This window comes from Botryllus schlosseri, chromosome 4 (genome assembly GCF_051294905.1).
Source record: "Botryllus schlosseri isolate E-star chromosome 4, Bs_hap1, whole genome shotgun sequence".
In the NCBI taxonomy this organism is placed as follows: domain Eukaryota; kingdom Metazoa; phylum Chordata; class Ascidiacea; order Stolidobranchia; family Styelidae; genus Botryllus; species Botryllus schlosseri.
The window spans coordinates 29667664-29689965 of record NC_137239.1 but is presented as its reverse complement, the minus strand read 5'-3'; the positions used below and the strand labels follow the sequence as shown (position 1 = coordinate 29689965).

Below are 22302 nucleotides of genomic sequence, written 5' to 3'. Positions count from 1 at the left end.
ACAATGAGTAAAACATTGAGAAACAAAACTTTGAATGCCAGCTATTTTCTTAGTGATGCGCGGTTGCTATCTTAGCCTACTCATTTGGTATTATCATCAAACCGATTTTTCGAGGTTCCGTGAAAAAATATATCTCAGTTGGGGAATGAGTATGTATAGGCCTATATGCATATTGCATAGTGGCGGAGAGGGTGCTTTTCGTCAACTTGGGCCTTTTACATTATCAATATTAATTGATGAAATTATGCCGCCCTATTGGACAACGTAATAAAGTCTTAAACCGGGTACATACGAACGTTCAAGTAGAAAGATAAGCAAATTAGAACCCATAGTAGCTACAAGCGAATTGGAACTGAGCCAAATGCACCCGGGGTGTCTCGTAGTCGGTTACATGTATCACACAATCTCGTTTCATGGAATCCAATTTTATAAAAATGGGCGTTTGGCTTACAAGGCCACTACAATGTAATCTTCCGGAGACATCTAGATAGGCCTACTCCCTACCTACTTCTTCACATTATAAGAAGATTTGGCATCTACAGGCGCATTTGCTATGTGGGGTGCTTGGCAACATAACTCTTAGAGTCTGAGGTAGATACCAGTGAGCATCATTCTGCAATTTTGTGTCAGTCAAGGGTTGAAGCTAATATATATTAGTTAACCCTAACCGTAGTCGTTTAAAAGGCCTAAACTGTTACTCAGCTGCAGCGAGATTCGACGTAGACAGGTGACGTCACATCCGATAGCACGAGCTAATACATCGACACGAATTAGTTCAGTATTAAGTATCCAAATCATATTCAAATCGAACGTAATTTATCTGCATATATGTAAAAGATCTAGTCATGAATAATATAGAAAAACATTACTGGTATTATTGCTTTTGTTAGTCTAATTCAGTGGTTCCAAACTTTGTTGACTCCACTTTTAGCAAGCTCAACATATCTATGCCCCCTATAAAGACTTGAGGTCACCGGTAAGGTTATATCCTTCAATATTTACATAGTATATTCAAGCACGTTGTGTCCACTTACTCAAGTAGCTTAATTTCCATGCCCAATACTTCTACGTCAACGCATATTTCTTCCCCGTCCAACAAAATCGCCCACGAGGGGCCCACTCCATAACAACTGTGCTCGAAGCGCAACAAAATTTCTGGGCTTTACCTGCCTTTTATGAATATTAAATGTTAGTACTCCGTGAAAACAGTCCTGAAATTCTCCAGGCTATCTTTCTTTTCGGAGGATTAAACTACTTCTACTTGACAAATTGAAAATAGCGAAAAATAAGTAAGTAGATCACAAAAATTACGAAGTACAAGTACAGAAAAGCAGATATACTTGAGTAAATACCAGAATTAGAGGAAAACTACGTGAGTACTTCGAAAAAGTAGAAGTTCGACGTTACTGACCACCTCTGGATATGACATTAAGATATGAGATAGGATCCAGGCTCTCCAACATGCATTCATAGTCATTCGAGTACATACAGCTACCTACGTATAGTTTAGCACAGTGGTTCTCAACCTTTTTGTCTTCGCGGACCCCTTTTGGACGGTCACGGACCCCGCGGACCCTTCACATCTTAGTTCAAATTTACCTCAATTATCGTGGAATCGTCATTTGTCTTGTGGAAATTTAACTGCAGGCTTTTCTTGAAAATAACATAGAAGTTGTGTAGACTTTTTATATTTCAAAATGAATCCCGAAACTGCATTTCTTCAAATACGCGATCGTCCGGTCGTATTGTTGTTGTTGTTGTTGTTTGAGGTATTCATGGTTTTTGTCGACTACATTTACACCAGGTCGATATTCCTCATCTTTGATTCCGTAACTGCGGACTTATAGCACGGCCACTTTTAGGTATTTGTACGACATCGCTTACGTGGATGAAATGGCGAGAAGTAGCCTAGATAAACCTCCAACACTTCGGTAGGAATTCTGGAGTCGACCTCGGTCGGACTCGAACCCAAAACCGATATGCGTTAGCTGTGGATTATACCACTATACGCTATCTCGCCACTGCGTGGTCGTGTCTTGAACATCCGCGCCTTCGATTTGATATGAACGAGTTCCTTGAATCCATTTCCTCAAGTATACAGGGGGTGGTGAATGTGATAATAACGCGTAACGCTTCTGATGACACATTTGAGTATGATAGCAACAAATATGGCACCAAAATTGAGAAACAGATTTTTTATTGAACATATAGCCTAGCTAACGTCCAGCCTGGTCATTTTTATTTAGCAGCTCATCTTGAATTTATTATGGAATAGTGGTTGCCTATATCACAGGAGTAAATGGATCTCTGTAAACATAATGAAGTCATCGTGATTAACCTTTCTACTTCTAATTTTTCCACAATCCTAAACAAAACATCTCTAAACAGCAATATGTTTGTATCGGTAGGCGTAGGCTAAAGCAGTGGTTCTCAACCTTTTTCACCTCGCAGACCGGTAAAATTTCAAAAGATATTTGGCGGACCGGTGGACCTTGAAAATTTAAATCAGCCACCAATGTAATGCATGCAGCCGTTTTTCAGCAAGTATGGTACTAGAGCAGGGGTGGCCGACCTTTTTTCTATTCAAGGCCGCATTTCGGTTACGTATACGGCCTATGGCCGCATTCCTGGACATAGTCGCAATGAACTAATTGGACATCAAATACCAATGTTAAACTGTCTACTTTTTCATATCGTCTTACCATACGCATCGAAATCGGTAGATAGTGGTCATGCAGTGACTAATGACTGGGACGAATGAATTCACGAATGAATTTCGTCATTAATATTCGTAGTTTCACATATTACTATTAAATATTTATCCTTTCTCGACGAAAGTGATCAGATTAATCGGCAAGGTTGATGGAGGAAGTTTTTTCGAAAATTTACAGCAGTTTGTGCATCTTCGGCTGGGCCAATTGTTAGTTAGTATAGTCACTTTGGCCGTGTTGTTACTTCTTGACCTCCCATCAGGATTGTCGGTATAGTGGAAATATATTGGAATCTCCCAAACGTACTAGAAACAAAATTCTGTCGTGAGGAGTGCACGATTCCGAATTGTTATTTCTATATGATGTGCATCATTTTCCTCCGCTGTTCGCATCTGTATACTGTGGGGCTCAGAATGCAAAGCGCGCTACGACTATAATAAAATCGAAAGATGAAGCCGCATTGGATCGTGCACAGCGCGAAGAAAATTTCAAGAATAAATAAAATATCTCAAAAATCTGGGAGTCAATTCGTAAATTCCATTTTGATGTCGACGGGCGCCAACACATAATAATTGAATTACGTGTCCAATGCCGCGCAAATTTCCTGCTACGGACGCAGGTTGCCCACTCCTGTACTAGAAAGTGGTAATTTAGAGTTTTTCCGTAATTAAATATGTTTATGATGGTATTCATTTGATTTTACGGTAGCCTAGTGTCTGCTGAGTGCTGAGTCGAGGTAAAATTGACTTGCCCAGATAAGCATATATAGGCTAATTTCGCGCCGAAGGCTGTGGATTAACCGACCGCGCGAACTGTAATTATATTCTTCTCGTCGATAATATCCATAGATGAAGCGTTTTTGGGTAAGACCAAGCACCTTGTCGGGCTATCTTTGTTCATTTCCTACTATACTCCCAGGCGTAGCCTACTTCGAGTACAATGCGCCGGACGAAAACAGCTGATTACAGCGATACCTCGCCAGTCGCCAGCCACAAAATGAATGATCGTACGGATTGCGCGGTTTAGCGAGTCAGCTCGTACTTAGCGAGTCGCCCACATGTTGTCACCGGATACAGCTTGAACTTCAAGTCAAATCGAACATGTTTCCAGGCCTAATGTTACCTCACGAAGTTCCGCATCAATTTAAAATTTGACGTTTTATTTATTTTACCAATGGGCAAGCCTTCAAAATCTTGCATCTTGAAATTAAGGTATAAAATAATAATATACCTCGCGGACCGGCAGAAAAGTCGTCACGGACCGGCGGTTGAGAACCACTGGGCTAAAGCAATTTATCAACTAAAATGAGTTTAAGAAGTAGGATATTTCATCTCAGACGGCCGGTCTGTTTGATGCGAGTCCTGCATTCTTAGCAGTAATGAAGCGAAACTGCCTCGTGATTTTCCGGACCCCCGGTTGAGAACAACTGATTTAGCAGCTCTATGTATGTGTCAGCGAAACAATGCCCTTCTCAATCATAATCAATTCTATATTCCTTGCTCGATTCAGAATCAGTTCCAATCTGGTCGCAGCCTACAATATTTTAACTTCTTTACCTCGGAATCAAAAGCACGTACGTATAACACGCGTATCATACCATTTGATCGGCATGAACACACATCCGTGTCAACAATACATAAATTTTCAAGTCCAATATATCTTTTTACGTATTTGTTTAAAAATCTGCTACAATTTAACACCCAGATAGCGTGCCCCGCCCAATGCCCATCTTTGAAACGGTACCCCTTTCCCAACCCCACAGAGCAATCACCACATCGCGTATAGTCGTTCGTAATTTATTGAACGCCAGAGAGCAGATTTTCTACTGTTTCAACTCAAGCTTCATGTTTATTCTTTGCGAAAACGCCGCTACAAAATACATATTGCTGAAGGCGTTGTTTTGACGCCATTGACCGCGGGGTGCATTCGATAGATTACAACAATTCAACGAAACGAGATTCAGGATAACAACACTTTGTATGTGCAGTTGTGCACTTGATGAGTATGATCTGCTCGATGTGACTATTTCCGACAATGCGATAATATCCATGAAACTCGAGATGCATAGGACATAGAACATCTGACAATTCAACCTCGAGATTTTCAAACATACAACCAAATACGGCACATAGTACTAAAAAGGGTATTCCGTAACTAAAACTGCACATAAACATATTTTCTAGTATTCGCTACGGCAAAATCATTCGTAACATTTGGTTGCAACGTGCTACCGACGTTACAGGGTTTGAAAGTAGCAGAGCCGTTTTCAATCTCCGGATCTGCATTTACAATTCCGTCTTCTTCAATTTCGTGGAGGAATTTTTCTCCAAGAACGAGATGAAGTCCGATACCTCGCGTCCCCCCTGGAATAGATAAGAAAAGTAAGCGGGTTGTAAAGACGGTCAGTAACTAGGTACTATTTTTTTTCCGTGCATTCAAGTAGGTTTCGCATGCTTACATTTCTACTTCTACTTGTACAGTTTCCAGTTGATTTACACTTGCAATTTTGAACAATGTGGCTTTGATATTTACTCAGTGGTTATGTTTGTAGAAGGACTGGGCAAATGATTTTTCGAGTACTTATAATATACTCTCCTCGCCACTAAAGAGTAAATTTAGCAACGACAATTATAGTTCCGATACTATTTTCCACTCTGGATGACTGTAAACCTCGATTGGTCGTACCACAGCATACCAAACACGTAATACAAAGTTACGCATGTTACTGGAAATGAGATATCTGTGAAGTCGTGATCAACACACAGCATTGTCACAAAGTGCAATGAAATAGGTATGGTCGATTATATTCTTTGCGGTCGCATTTTTAGACTTCTTCCGCGACGAAACAGTTTAGGCCAATGCTTTTCAACCTTTTTGCGCGCCATTCGCACTTGAAAAAAAAAAAAATTTCGTATTTCATTCGCACGAACTAATCGAAATTGTTATACGAAAGAAGATGAAGCTACTCAACAACATTTTGTTCAGACGTGCAAGAAATTGGCCACTACGCAGCTTAGCTATTAATTGTCTCATTAAAAAGGCAACTTTTTCGCTCGTTTTGCTTCTAATTATTTCACTAAAACCCTTCTAGGCCACCAAAGAATGTTGGGAATTTCAACAATAACGTCTACTAGTGCTTGGATGGCCAGGTTTTAAAATAAGTTCTGCACTCCTACCCAAAATACAGCGTATTTTTCGCGGGTGAAAAATGCTTGCTGGCAGAAATCATTTTTGAGAGCTGACACAAAGGAACTGGAGGCTCCAGTTTGTCGAAAGGATGAAAAACCCACATGTTTGTGTTGATGCTTTTGCCTTATGTCTTGGAACATAAGGTTCAAAACGATCAAGGAGAGTAGGCACATTAGAGCTCCAACTTCTGTCTCGCGAGTTTATGAGAAGAGCAAATAAACTCACTCTACTCTTTAGCTCAATCTAACTTGAGAATTCATAACAGTTTAATACCGGTAATGCAGCTTCTAGACTATAACCAAAATCTAAGTTTTTGTGGAATCTCGCGACCCGAACCTCACCCATGAAAATGAATTTATTTTTAATATTACATAGTTGTATGTTACGATTTTACGGGCATGTATGACATACTGAACGCGCACATCACAATTCTACCCAACACAGCTCTGCAAAAAATGTCTGACACATGCGATTTCAAATTAGGGCGAATTAAAGTCTTCTGCGTATATCGCAGTTGTACTACTGTCTACTCAGATTGCAATACCGGGACTATTGCGTGATGACAACGGCGCATATCCAATCCATCTCGAAAGGGTTGGACATCCAGCATCGGTCATTTTTAGGCCGAGGTTTTGTCGCCTGTTTTTGGCACCGCATTTTATCAGCGGTTTGTTCGCCCAAACTTTACGTCTTCATGTGCCCCCACGCAGAAGGAGTTGGCCTCGAAATGAATGAGTCTCACAGGCCTGAAGTCGCTCGTTGCACATCCCTATCTCTCCCTAAATCTCATCATGAATTCGCATGATAAAGTCACATTTTCAGCGTGTCTCGCTTATTGGCTACAGTGCCCAACACAGTGAACGTGGATGTGTAAAAACTAACGCAGGATTTTTTGCAATAAATTCAATAGACATTACATACATATTAACAGATAGCTCTGGCATCATGTTTACCCAAAATTATACCCTTTGCGGTTGAAGGTTGCGGTTGAAGGGGTGACAATTTGCATTACCGTAACTTGCAATTGTGAGTCTGTAATGATGGTATTTACTACTATCCTTGTGCCTCGCGCTAATCGAACAGTTTCTACGAAAATATGATGATTGTTTAGCGAAAGAAAGCAGAAAGTCAATTTGACGTCATTTTCCAGCCCGTCGCAGGCTCAGACAGGCTTATATACTGTATGTCTGCCACTACACCAGCTTCCAAACCAGGCTTTTCGTTACGTAATAATTATAGTTCGAGAATAATAATTCACTACCGCTTGCGAGAGCTACGATTAATGGTGCGTCGTATCAAGTTTTTACAATGGAGTCGCCGCTGAAAAAGTTACACTGGCCCTAAATTTCTTATTAGGTTTATTGGAATTATTCCTTATTAGGTTTATTTGAATTATTCCATGTCAGAAAAATTAACGATTTTCATTCGCACTATTCGCACCACCTTTGTCATTCGCACTTGACCCAGGATTTTCATTCGCACTAGTGCGAACCGTCACACAGGTTGAAAAGCACTGGCTTAGGACATTAGTTCTTGAACTTTTTTCAACACGCCCCTTGAATATAGTGAAAAATTTCACGCCCCTTATCGTCATATCAAAAAGTAATTACAAGGCCAACCAGAATTCTTGCAATCCCAACATATTATTTGAAGTACGGACGATGTTATGGCTGTCAAGATACTTCTAAAATATGAAATTCAGAATATACACAGACCAATAATTATTTGCTAGAGGCGGGCATGAAAAAGTTGAATATTTTGCTAAACATGATCATATGCAATAGCACGTAGATCCCTTTCATTAACCCACTTCAGACTAGCTCAAGCGTACCTCACCATAAGTCAACTTAAAAACGAATGGCACAGTTCACGCATTCACCAGTTACAATTCATTCAACAACATCCTCTGATTTGCGCAAGGTTCGGTATCAGTCGAAATCGAGCATCAGTGTATGGATGGTACGAGCGTACGACGCGATCTTGACATTTAAAATCGAGTTATAATTAAGATTATTGCCCTTGTTGAAACTTCGCTGGTTCTCCATATTTGCTTTAGTACTTGGAAATTGCTACTTTTGCTTGTACCCAAGTAGGAATTCATGAAGCTACTTCTACTCAAGTGCAAACTAAGACTGACTGCTTTAACCATGTCCAAAGGGTGGGTGACTCACGTTGTACTTGGTGGGGTTCTTCTTGTTGTCCTTGGGTGCCCAGTAGATGGTCGGGAAGCCTGACACCGCAAACTGGGCCGGGGAGTCGTTGGCCGTCGCGTCAATCTTGGCAATCACCAGGTCTTCGTTTTCTTTCATCTGACACGAAAGCAATCGTTCTTTTAGTTCAAAATGTACAGTGTAATAGTATATGCAATCAGTCAATTGTACAAAAATAAGTTCAATTGAAAATATAGAAGTAGACTCCAAATCACATAAAACGACCAGTTCTCCCTTTCTATTCCGAGTTCATCCCATATTTTTTTAGTATGATAATATATCAATTAATATACATTACATTGAATTGGACTGAAAAATTGACTGAAAAAATGATTGAAAACTAAAATTAGAAATAAATTCAATTACATAACTATACCAAAGTCTACTCTCCACGGCACAAAGAAAATCTTTGATCCAACAACAGTTTAAATTCTCTCATGGATCTCAGTTATACCATATTCAAGTTGATATATAAATAATTGTAAATTAAAATGATAAAATTAAAAATCAAAAGAATTGAGAGAAAAAAACTGAATTTGAATATAAAATATATAATAGTAGACTCCGGATCGCATAAAATTCAATATTCTACTATATCTGCTATACATCACTATAGTGTTAACAGACCAGTTGATAAAAACTGGATAAAATTAAAAAGCACAATTGAAAACAGATAAGATTGTAAAGAAACTGAAACAAAGAATAAAATGAAATTAAAAATCAATATAAAATAAAGATTGTGGATTTTCAGAAAATGTCGACTTCATGGTACATAAAAATCTGTCATTCCACAAAAAATTTCACCTTCTCTCCAAGCTCGTCCCATTTTGGGGCCAGGCTCTTGCAATGTCCGCACCAGGGCGCGTAGAACTCGATCAGGACGTCCTTGCTCTCGTCCATGACGATTTCGTCAAAGTTCTCCCCGACAACCACCGTGACCGGACCGTCCTGATCTGGGACAGGCTCCGACTTTATTTTCGGCTTTATATCGCCATTTTTGTATTTGGCCAGGAAAGCTTTGAACGTGTCCATGCTGGAAGATGACAAATGTTCAGAAATAGTAAAAGGCTAGGCTAACACTTACAAAATTTGAAAAAAGCATCCATATTTTCAATTCATTTTTTCTGCTTGGAAACAATAACATGGCACCCCTGTTCTTGCGTCATGGAATTATCTCACCAGCAGAACGAGTAAAATTTGCAAAGTTTCAATTATACCGGGCTTAACGTTAGGTACTGTTTTTAAGCGCGAAAATATTCATTAGCGGTTTTCTGTGGTAAAATTCGCGGTAAACAACTCCAGTCATACGACTTGGTTCGAGTCGTGCGCAATGACTCGAGTCCAAGTCGAGTCAATACACAGAGTGACGAGTTGAGTCATGTCCGTAGTTTGAGAAAATGACTCGAGTTAAAGTCGAGTCATCAGAAAATCGCGACTTGAGTCGAGTCATGACTTGAGTCATTACAACCCTGCAGTGAACGCTTCCCTAAGTACACAAAACCACCGGTCCTTACTTGAATTCTTCATCCATGACGTATTTCCTGTCGTCTGCGTCTCTCACAACAACGACGGGGGTCTCGCTGGACCCGCTCATGCCCACGTCGGCCAGGAGTTGGCTGAAATCGGCCGTGTTTGCAATCGCGAATCTGTATTCGTCCGCCAAATCTTTTCCGACTTTCATCACTCTAAGAGAAAAAAAGAAATTGAGAACAGAGCATTCTTACCAAGAGGTGCTCAGCGATAAGATTCTACTTCATCCGTGTACTCGAGTAGCTTTTGTCCACTGCTACTTACCCAAAGTGACTACTTCCACTTTTAATTGACAGTTTTTCAAGCAATTAGGTCTCTGGATTTTGCGCAAAATAGCAATTTTGACATAGGCTTCTACCATTTTTACAGATATATATCTAAAAATAGTACATTGACCGGTCTCGTATTCGATATTTCATGCTGGTGACGTCATATTTTGTGATACGACTGTTGACATACAATGTTCTTTCCAATTTTCTAATAGTTGCTGACGATTGCCAGCCGAAAATATCCGGGTTCATTTCAATATGAATATACTATACAAATGTATATCAAGTTCTGTACCACCAAGAAGCTGTTCAGTTATACATGTGGATGTGGAATTTAGACAGCGTGGTGAAATAGCCACTATATTACAGTCCACAGGAACTGATCTTATTTTAAAAAATAGCACCAATTCGTAGCATCATTAACGATTATGCGTTAGTCACTAAGATGCATCTTGCAATTACAAAACTACCCACTAGGGTTGTTAAAAATTACTCGTTTTCCCGATCCCGGGGATTCACTGATTAAATCATTTTTCTTGAAGCTTATTTCTAACCAGCAGAGCAGACAGAGACAGAGCCAATTGAAATTTTCGAATTTATAAAAAATAAAATTGTGACAAATTTTACTGTCGGCCCCGTGAAATTGTAGAGTTGCCAAAAAGAACGATGCATACCAATTTCCGCTCACTTTCAATCAGTAGAAGATTGAAGTTATTGCAGTTGGAACTTGTGGATATGCAAAAATAGCGTTGATGGTGGGAAATACCAGTTTATTATTGATGAAACTAGAATAACTTTTGCTTCTAGGGCTTAGAATTTCATGAAATTTGTTTTGCATCGTTCTTGTAGACAACTCAACAATTTCATGGGGATGAGAGTAACATTTGAAAAATTTTGAATGCAGCCTTCTTCAATTGACTTACCTTGTCAAACTACTTCAGTACTTTCACAGCTCCCCACTATCTACTTCTACTCGATGTAGTTTCAAAATTTCTTGGAAATCTACTTCTGCTTGACTCGGAGTACAAATTTACGGGCTACTTCAATTTTGCTCGAGTACCAATGACAAATACGATCGATGTTTAGTAGGCCTACATACACACAGCCCGTTACGAACCTGTTCCTCCAGTAATTCGTTCCTTTCGGGTTCTTGACATAGTCCACGTTGTAGAACGCAGTCACTACCGGCTTCTCAAAGTCGCCTACGTTGCCCTGGGTCATCACGCCGCACAGGCCGTGGCTAGTAAACAGATCAGACCCGTGAATAAACAGCACAAAATCAAGTGAGGAAAAACGTACAAGTTTTCTTTCAAAAAGCTCTTCACGGCGCTCTGCGTGACTTTTCCTGTCATGGAAACGGTTTGCTCTTCAAATTTGCTCTTCAGGCGCAACGGACGGTGCAGGACAACTCTGGAATGAAAGTAATAATTGCATTTTACAATCTTTCAAACCAGAGTCAGACAACTAGAAAATTTCCAACTTTTCAAAATTGGTTCACGACTAGAAAGTTTTTTTCAAAGTTATTCCGAATTAGAATGAAATACAGCGAAAATAAAGTCCGGTTCATATAAATTCACAGTTCATCCTCATAAGCATGACAATGGCAAATGTCTGCACATCGTGCTTGGCTCTTGTCGCACTATGCAATTCTCCTGTAGCATTTGCAGGGAAATCACAAAACAGATTGAAGTGAGAGTGTAGAAACTAGGGATGGTGTGAACCTCTGAAAGGTTCAGGTTCGTGTGAACGCGAACCTTTTCGAAAGGTTCTGTGTGAACGCGAACGTGAACCTCATGACGTCACGTGACGTCATATTGCTAATTCCAACCCTATATTAATGTTCAATTGTACGCGATGCCTAGCGACGACTCGGGCCACATAATGCCACAATGCTGTAGTACATATTGGTGTTTTCAATGTCGCCAAATGTATAAACTGAGGCAATCAAATGATATAATAATTCCATAAAATCAATATCTTCCGTCGCTTTGCCGACAATTGCGACGAGGACTTGCCAGGGAATATAAGTTTCCGCCTTAACGGTGTAGGCCAGACCGGGCAATGTAGTAGGCGTCTGAGTATTGTTACATTGATATTGAACAGAGTGTAAAACAGGTTTCTATACTTGCCCCCGGTATTACCCCATTAACAAGTTATACGGCAGTAGCCAACACCTTAATCGCACGGATTTGGTTTTAATGATACAATAACATATGAAGTCAAGATTGACCCCGTACGCATGCTTGATTTTTTACATCACAAAACGATATCAATCTCATTGATTGGTTGAATAAGCATCATTTGCTGTCTACATGTAGTGTATTTCGCTCGTGACGTTGTGGGATTGCGGGTCAAGCTCACAGAAGATGGTCATATCTAGCTTTCCGTTTGTAATCACAAATGGAAAGCTAGAAATTTCGAGCAAACTTTTGTAACAAAGCAAGTAAAATTTTTGAGATTGCCAAGGTGCATGCTCGTTTATTGTTGATTTTTTTATGCTGCCAGCGCCGTGCATAGAGTGGCTCGCAGTTGAAATGCAATAAATTTGAACCAAAGATGTTATAATAAAGGGAAAATTGTAATATATGAAAAAGGTTCACAGTGCAGAACCTACCAAGGTTCTGTTGTGAACGCGAACCTCTAAATTTCCGAGGTTCACACACAGAACGCGAACGTGAACCTCACGTTCACACCATCCCTAGTAGAAACTATCCTCAAATTACAATAGATTACAATAGAATTCTGGAATTCCGGAGTCTCATTTGACAACTACAACTATCTGTCCCAAATCGGCGCGATTTCGTACCCCTGCAATCCAGCTTTTTCGATGATATCCGAATCGTAGGTGTGGCCGAAAACGTAATCGTCGCGGAGGCTGGATGTCAACGTCTGGAAAGCTTTTGCGTCGCTGTCTTCGGCGTCGGCGAAGTAACCTGCGTACGGACACATTTGACATGGTCTTCACCGCCATATCCTAACGGAAGCAATTGCATGGATCTTATATCAAGAAGCACGTGATGAAAAATTGTGATGTGACAACATTGTCAGAATGAAGCAACACGGTTTGTCACCAGCAGTGTACGCACAACTTCAGTGTTGTCAGCCAACAACTGCTGCTGTTGAGCGTTCTTTCTCCATTCTCGGCAACCAACTTAGTAAGGACAGACACTTTCTACCCGAGAATGTAGGAAAGTATCTTTCGTTGTTGTACTACAACAAATTTTATCAATTTCTACCAAAGTACGTGATCTAACTACTGGAATTTTAGATAGGGCCAGATTTCGCAAAAATAAAGTTTTTTCAGATAAAATTGTCAGTTTTTAAGACACAAAAGTTTTTCCAGGTCAAACTACTTCGCAAGGACAGACAGTTCCAACAAAAAATGAAGATCAGCAGTACAATTCTAACATTATGTGGGAAAACAACTAATTTGCAAACATTAGGTCAAAATTAAGTTTTTGAAGGTCCAAAAATGTCAAAATTTTGATTTTTCAAGTAAATTTTTTTCAGTTTTTAGGTCAAAAAAAAATCTCCCCACTAACAACCTAATCAATATCTTAGACTAGCGTTTCATGCACTGTTCTTTCTAATTCACCATAAGTTGCTTAGAATTAGCCCTGACGAGTGTCAGCCAAAAATATTCCAGTTTATTTCAATCCCAATATATTATTCAAGAGACTGTCGACAGTTCTCAAGAGTGGATCGAACACCAAACAACTTACCGACTACAACCGCTTCTTCCCTGGCGAGGAATTTTTCGTAATTTTCGCTGGTGAGGAGGAGAGAAGCCGGTTCCACTTGTTTCCTCATGTGCTTGACAATCCCATCTGACGGAAAAAGTGGAGATTACGAGTAGAGCTGGGCACAATGATTCGAGTCGAGTATTAAAATACGATTTTTCGAGTACTGAAATTATACGCTCCTCGCCGCTGAAAGTTAATTCATCAACGAGAATTATAGTTTCGATACTAATTTTCACTGTTGAGACCTTGATTTGCCGTATCGTAGCATTCGGCAAATTCGGCAAATTTTAAAAATTTCGTTTATTCAGTTTTACATAATAAATGGAAACTTTCTTCTCCCGTAGCAATGCGGCTACTGGCTGGAATTGAGACAAATTTGGTGTGTAGGCTTGAATTAGCTAACCTAACAATTTTATCAAGTAGCCAAAACAATTTGAGAAAATGAAGTCATTTTTGAATACCCCTATTCTACACGTTATACGCAGGAATGTGTTATTTGATTATTATACGATTTAGTTTGATTCAGCTTCTTGGAGTCTGTATTGACTTGTTTGTGTCAGATCAACTGAACAAGATTACTGAAACAATTAGACCGATGAAAACATCACCTGCTTCCCTGGGACCGTTGTAATCGGCATCATTCTCACCACCCCGGAAAATTTTCAACGTAGGATAGCCCGACACTCCAAACTTGGAGCACACTTCCGTGTTGGCAATGCAATCGACCTGCACCCATGCAAGAACATTTCAAACGCTATCTGCTATTCTACTGCATGCAACTACAAAATAGTCAAGCTCGCATTACCGCAACAAATCTATACCAACCAGTGCAAACACGGTAGAAAAGATGCTAAATTGTAGATGCACTAATCCTCATGAGTAGGGTTGGGCACAATGGTTCGAGTACTTTAACCTGAATCGAGTATCAAATCTAATGCTGATGAGTAGAGTAGCGAGAGATCATTATTCTAGTGCTAAAATCACACGTTTCTTGCCAGTGAGAGTTATTTATCAACGAAAATTATAGTTTCAATAATATTTTCACTGTGAAATCCTTGAAACTTCGATTGTTCGTATCGCAGCGTATGTAGCAAAGCGATACGGTATACTAGGGGTGTTCAAAAAAAAATTTCCTTCAGATTTCACTGGCTACTTGATAAGACTGTTGGGTTGGTTAAAAAAAACCGCTGCACACCAACTTTGGCTCCATTCCAACCAGTAGAAGCGAGATTCGTGCAGTAGAAAGTCCTTAATTTATCATAAATTAAAAAATTGAATTTAAAAATTTTTCTGTCGATCCATAACATTGTTATGCTGTCAGTAGAGATGATGCACACCAAATTCGGCTCAATTCCAATCCAACCAGTAGAAGCGAAGTTATTGCAGTAGAAAAATCGGGATTTGAATAAAATAGTTTACGGTGACAACTCTTCAATTATCTATTTGAAAATCATGGAATTGGAAATTTTTCTACTGCAATAACTTCGCTTCTAGTGGTTGGAATTGAGCCAAAATGGGTATGCATCATCTCTACTTACAGCCTAACAATTTCATGGGGTCGACAGAAAAATTGATTTTATTTTAATTTTATTTTTTCAAATTATTCAATAAATTAAAAACTTTCAACTGCAAGAATCTCGCTTCTACTGGTTGGAATGGAGCCAAAGTTGGTGTGCAGCGTTATTTTTCTTAACCAACCTAACAATTTTATCAAGTAGCCAGTGAAATTAGAAGGAAAAGTTATTTTTTGAACAGCCTTACTACTACATACTTAAGTGGAAATGATATATTTGAGAAGTCGCAATCAACCGACAGCATTGTAAACAAATACAATATATAATGCATGGTTTAAAAAATAGCAAATAAACTTGAATGTGATGTAGAAATGGCATTATATTCTTTGTGGTAGCGTAAAACTTTCCACATCTTCTCAACTCCTATGGCGTCATAACGAGTGATACTCAACTCACTCAGGTACTCGATTCTGCCCAGCCCTTATCACAAGTTGACCTAATCAAAAAGGTACCCCCTTCCACTAATCCTGAACCCCACCCGACATGATAAGCCCCACCTTCATTTCTCCGGCCTTTATAAGGAGTGGCATTGTCTCCAAATCGGTATATTTTCAGAGTGGGGAACGCGTGAACACCAAACTTGTTACAGATGTTACGGTGCTTCACACAATTCACCTATTTTACAACAGGTCAAATACGGGGCGATATAATCGTAAAATGAGCAGTGGCGTCCGGCCGTTTTAGCTTATAATTCACCAAAGTTTGAAGTATACCAGGGTTGTAACCAAGTCACAAGGGTCTGAGTCACAAGCTATCATTGCTTTATAGATTTGCTTAAGTCAAGTCGAGTCATTTTAAAATCATCACAGAGTCAAACCTAAGTCAGGGTGCAAAGGATCGAGTTGGCTGGGCTGATATCAAATGCCTTGCATTCATAAAAATAATTTTTCTCACTTAGAGTAGTTTCAGGCTCTATTTTTCAATTATTATCTACGAAATACCAATAACGTGGTAACTCAACTATTTTTCGAAGTAACAATGAAATGCCCATCCCAGTTTCGAGTCATATGCCATGGTTGAGTCATCGGCAATGACTCAAGTAGAAGTCGATTCAACACACAGATTGACTTGAGTAGAGTCACGTCATTTCTCGTATTTCTGGAAATTACTCGAGTTGAGTCACTAAATAATCACGACTTGAAGTGTTTCATGACTCAAATCAATACAGCCCTGGCAGTTATGTTCCAGTACGATTATTTGACATTTCATGCCATATTTGGTGACACAATTGTTGATTTACAATGTTCTTTCCAATTCTCTGCTATATAGTCACTGACAATTACCCCCGACAAGTGTTAACCGAAAATATTCAGGTTCATTTCAACATTAATACATTATTCAATCCCAGAATACAGTAAACAGTTGCTACTTTCACTATTAAAATGCTTTGACACATACCTTTACAAGAGTAATTTCAGAATCTCTTAATTGCGTGGCTGCTTTCTCATATTCTGGAGCAAGACGCTTGCAATGGCCGCACCTGAACATGGAAATAGATTTTCACACAATAGACCTACACTACAAAAAAAAATTAGACAAATTTGGTCTCAAATTTAAGAAATGAGGATGATTTGGTCTCATTTTCAACAATTTCAGTCTCACTGATGGTCTCATTTTACCCACTCACCATAAATGCTATTTTCGACTCAGACAACCATATATATATTGATCTGAATAGTACATGTGAGTAGTAAGTGGCATGTACCTTGATAACTATATCTAGTGAATACCTTGTAAACTTAGTACAGGATCAACTCAACACTGCAATTTCTGGTCTCTCTCATCCTTCCCCTCCTCCGCTCAGACCCCTAACACTGAAAAGGATGCCCTCAAGGCACTGCTACTATTTTCGATCAATTTCTGGCTTACTTTTGAGACATACAGTTCTTGGTAAGACTAATTGGTCTTTAAGTCTAATTGGTCTTTAAGACTTTTTTTTTGTAAAAAATCGATTTGAGACATTGAGACCAAATTTGTCTGATTTTTTTTTGTAGTGTAGTTGAGCAGTTACTGCAGTTCTAGTGTCATGATAAATTAATATGCTGTATTCCGCCCAAATAGGTTATCAAGTATCAAAACTAATTTAGGGTCTAGTCTACTTTTCATCCACAAAGGCATCACCGCCATTAATCAGGGTTCCCCATGGACATGTCAAAATGTATGGTATTCATAATTGGTTCAGGTTCATTGTTGGAGTATCAGAGGACTAATGAATGCTCCCACCTCCCACAATACCCTAACCATACCATACCAATTATGAATGCCATAAACTTTGACATGTTCATGGGGATAACTGAGGATAATAAAGTATAATAATATGGACCTAAATCAGTTCCTGCCGAGTGATTGTGATGGAAGAATGTTTACTTTACAAGACCACATCGAGCTTTATATTTCTTCGCTTTGATTGTTCGAAATTTCATGCCTTCGACGTCATGGGTGATCTACGACTGTTGATACGTTCTTTCCAATTTTCTATTAGTTGCTTATGATTAGGATTACATCTGACAAGTGTCAGCCGAAAATATTCGGATTTATTTCAATATGAAAATATTATTCAAATGTATAATGAGGTTCTGTACCTCCAAGAGGCTTCTCAAAATTACATAGGCCTACCGGGTATACTGGCATTTCGACATAATTATATCTCGTGTCAAAACAAATCAATTCCTTGCAAGCAATGATTATAAACGCTGTAAAGATGTTCAAATGTGCGAGTAGCATTATAACGATAACCCGATAAGACACACTAGCACTTACCATGGAGCAAAAAATTCGACCAAAGCAGTGCTGAATTCGCCGATTCTAGTTTCAAAATCAGAGTCGGTCAGTTCAACAACATCACTCGCGCTTGCAACGGCAAATAAGAAACAAACAACAAACAACTTCATGATTTATACCTAATGTAATTAATTTATTAAATCTGAAAACGACATGGGAATAAATTTTTGGGCAACACTCACACTTGGACTAAGCGACTAACTAATGTCAAGCTTTTGCAGATGAGATTAGAATTCAGAATGGTACCTAAAAATAGTAAATCCGATTCCAATTCCGACTTGGAAAGATTGCAAAGAGTATAGTCGTTTTCCACATTAAACTGGCGTCACAGAAGGCCTTCTAGCATAAAATACGTAATTGAAAATTGCACGTAAAACGCTGTCAAAACACTAATTCTATACTCTGACAAATAGGCAAGAAACACCAAGTACAGTTCATATCAAATCAGAATTCATACTCATAAGCACGAGAAAAGCAAATGTCTGTACACCGAGATTGGCTCATTTGCCATAATAGGGTTCTCCGTTCTTCTAGCTTTTACAGAAGAAAACAAAAACAGAAATTGGATCAAAATTCAAATGAAATCAGGAGCAAGGAAGATTTCACAAATAGGATTGTAATTAGATTACCGGCATTTTATACTAATCATATAACTAAATAATTACGAAGCTGTCCAAGTCTGCCCTTTGAGGTGGATAATGGTCCTGTGTTCATTACATCGCATTGTGATTATAGTTATGGTACCATTAAAACCAATGCAGAAGGATTGCAGAATTTCCCAAGTTCATACCAGACCTGAATTTTAAAATATCGGGACACCCATCCCATAACCCTAATTTCAGTTGGCAGCTCAGTCAGATCGAAGCAAAGACCCCACTAACGCAGCTTACAAAGCGCTACTGAATTTGCAGCAAGCGGCGATCCGAGCAATCACAGCAACGCAACGTGTGATTTAGGACTCGTCAGCAGTCGTTCTGCGATCTCATTGGTTGAGATACGGAAGGCGGTCATCCGTAAGATGGGAAGTTTGAATTGTTGATGTGTTTCCTCCTCCGATTAGCCCTTGGAAGTAATCATGTGGAGATGGAGATAAGATTTTATTGATTTAGCAATTAATTACTGTGATAAGATGGTAAGAAAGCTGATAATGGTTCCGATCAAATCTTGCTAGAAACAAGCGTTCGGCAACCATGTTTTTAGATCCTAAAAAGAAGACATATTTTACAAGTCACAAAAGAATAGTATGTTCGTATTGAAATGATTCCGAATATTTTCGGCTGACACTCGTCAGGGGTAATCAGTGTCAGTGTTAGCCGAAAATATTCGGGTTCATTTCAATATGAATATACTATTCAATTTGAAGAGCTTCTTGGAGGTACATAACTTCAATATACAATTGAATAGTATATTCATATTGAAATGAGCCCGAATATTTTCGGCTGACACTCGTCAGGGGTAATCGTCGGGTAATCGATTACCCCTGACGAGTGTCAGCCGAAAATATTCGGGTTCATTTCAATATGAATATACTATTCAATACTATTCAATTGTATATAGCTCTGTACCTACGAAAAGCTGTTCAAGTCACAAAGGATGAAGTATCATTCATTATTACTGGAAATTTGACAAATTTAACATAAGAGGACAAATCCTCCCAAAGGAGCTGGAAGCACCCTAGGCCAGGGGGGGTCAACCTGCGGCCTCACGTAGGCTATAAGGACAACTGTAAAGCCGTCGAAAGGTTCAGTTCAATTTCAAGTTTATTCATAAAATTTCATCACTTCTAAACATCAAAAGACTACAATACAATGAAAGATAGGAAGATGTCGAAACGACTAGGAGTAGTCTTTGAGATCAAACACCCACAAGGGCCTAGGCGATGTAAAGAGGAGGCATCATCATTGGTTTATAAGCAATTTTATCAGTTCAATACACCACAAAAATGCGATACAATGAAAGATAGGAAGGTGTCGAAGTGACTTGGAGTAGTCTATGGAATCAGTTAGCCTTAAGGCGATGTAAAGAGGAGGCATGCACACTGAATGAAAAGTAAACGAAGATAGCAGGCTATAGAAAAAAGCAAGCGACGAAATGGGGTGGCATGTCATGGAAGGCGAGATCGATAGGTCACGCAGTCGTGGTCCGGTTATCTTGAGGATGGACTAGTTTTCATTTAGGTGTAATTGCTTGTATTTCGATTTGAATGTGGACATGCTCGTCGACTGTTGGATAGCCGGCGAGATATTGTACAGTTCCAGACATCAGGTCCGGCATATTTGACGTAGCGATGATCTTTTCGGTCGATCATATGATATTTGGGCGACGTGAATGCGCGTGTGTTGTAGGCTACTTGTGCACTTTTGATTCCGATATTTAAAAAAAGTCACTGAAATTTTCGGAGCGACGACCGCAGTGGAACTGAATGAAAGTAAAAGAAGATAATATAAAATGACAAGCGATAAAATCAGGTGGCAAGTGACGGAAAGCGAGATCGATATCTCAGGTCGTGGTCCGGTAAATTGTGAGAGCTGACTAGTATTCATTCAGCAGAATTTGCTTGTATTTCGACTTGAATGTTTGAATCCCGATGGTGAGATTACCGAAACCCTATGTACGTACATTAGGGCTCTTCAAAAATGACTTTTTTTCTCAAATCGTACTGGCTACTTAATAAAATTGTTAGGTTACCTAATTTAAGCCTACACACAAAATTTGGTTCAATTCCAGCCAGTAACCGCTTTGCTACAGGAGAAGTAAGTTTCTATTTATGATATAAAAATAAATAATAAAAAATTTGAAAATTTTCTGTTCACTCCATGAAAGTGTTAGGCTGTCTATAGAAACGATGCTCACCAAATTTGGTTCAATTCCAACCAGTGGAAGCGGAGTTATTGCCGTCGAAAAATTTGGATTTGAATAAAATAGTATTTACGGTGAGCACAACTATAATAAATAAACAAAGAGTCGGTTGATCCCAACACTGCAACATTTAAATCCAATTCCCCAAACCGTGGTCCGCACTTGGAAATAGAATGACTATTGTGGCAAGCAATCTTCAAAATGTCCGTTACTCGGTCGATGTCAATTTGCTCAATTGGTGACGGGAGCTTATGCACTTTCCCATGCTGTAATGTGACCGGTTTACCACTTTAATTCCGTCGTATGAACTCATCTCGATATCACACCAGTCATAACCCGATTTCACGGATTAATCATATATCCGAGGCGGATAAATTTTGAGGTCATTCAGTTCGCTTGGAAGAGTAACGTCTGCCCGGCGTTTTAATTTGATTTTATTACGGATCGTCCTGCTCAAATATTCGGGCAAAGGAATAAGCCTCCTATATGTAGTGATAAGAACTGCATTTCGCTTTGGAAAAACGGGATTTGGTCCGGGTTTTCATTTGGACAGTATGGATTTGGATGTCAATTTGAAGTATGGAAGACAGAGACGGGCAATTTGACAATACATTTAGATTTGAAAACAAATCCGATTTAATGATTTTCGTCTGGTTTGGATTCACGATCAAGTAAATACATCGACACAAATTATGGTCGGTCGTGTAAAATATTTTAATGACATTCAAATGTAACGAATTCCGCCGATATATTGAAAAGATCTGGTCATGTCGCGAGATGAGTCTAAAACAGTGGTTACCAACCTTTTTGTCTTCATTCCCCACTTCTTATTTATTCCGAGCCTTCAAACCCCATCATGACCGTAACAGCACTTTGTCAAACCCAGCAAAAAAACGTATAGGTCTAGGGCGCCCAGAACCCCGTTGAGCCTGTACGATTTTTCCTGCAACTTATCAGGTACACTAGGTCTAATGTTTAGTGCGTCGCATTAGTTCGACAAAACGCGCGAAGCGCGAAAAATTTATATAATTCGTGTTTGAACCGGCCAATATGATCGGAAATTGCATATATTTTGCTATCAATTTTTATCCCCTCTCTGCTCACGTAATCAGACTTACCGGTAGAGCTGAGTGAGGTGTGTTGGAAAAGTTAGGACCCCTAAATAAGAATTGAACATCTTCGGGAGGACCCGTTGGTATACTTACTTCGATACATTATGCTATTTCGTGACCTCCTATATCTGCTATGTCAAAAGATATAGAAATCGACAAAACTAAAAGGCACACACGATATAAAATTGGTATTGCTTTACTGGAAAATAAGTTTTCCCTACGGGATGACATTTGTCCTGTGGGGTTCAGATCGCCAGGACAGGAACATTCGGAGCCAGCCATTTAGCCAAATAAACATATATGTATATTGTATATATATCGAAG

General features: G+C 39.2%; 1 protein-coding gene across 1 annotated transcript; it reads right to left on the bottom strand.

The window, feature by feature from the left end:
• Positions 1-4491: 4491 nt before the first annotated feature.
• LOC145437775 (protein disulfide-isomerase A3-like) lies at positions 4492-18178 on the bottom strand. The gene is made up of 11 exons (XM_080315072.1): positions 17987-18178; positions 16625-16706; positions 14261-14378; positions 13632-13736; positions 12716-12842; positions 11209-11319; positions 11027-11149; positions 9625-9795; positions 8915-9143; positions 8072-8209; positions 4492-5074 (listed from the first exon to the last, which is right to left on the bottom strand). Exons 1-11 carry the CDS (start codon positions 18115-18117, stop codon positions 4997-4999), a joined length of 1413 nt encoding a protein of 470 aa, XP_080171198.1. The 5' UTR covers positions 18118-18178; the 3' UTR covers positions 4492-4996.
• Positions 18179-22302: the final 4124 nt, after the last annotated feature.

Excerpts from the sequence above, each read along its gene's own strand:
- LOC145437775 (XM_080315072.1), bottom strand. The coding sequence starts at position 18,117 with ATGAAGTTGTTTGTTGTTTGTTTCTTATTTGCCGTTGCAAGCGCGAGT. Across the intron at positions 16,707-17,986 it reads GTCGAATTTTTTGCTCCATG|GTGCGGCCATTGCAAGCGTC; the intron begins GTAAGTGCTAGT and ends TTCCATGTTCAG. Across the intron at positions 12,843-13,631 it reads GGAAGAAGCGGTTGTAGTCG|GTTACTTCGCCGACGCCGAA; the intron begins GTAAGTTGTTTG and ends GTCCGTACGCAG.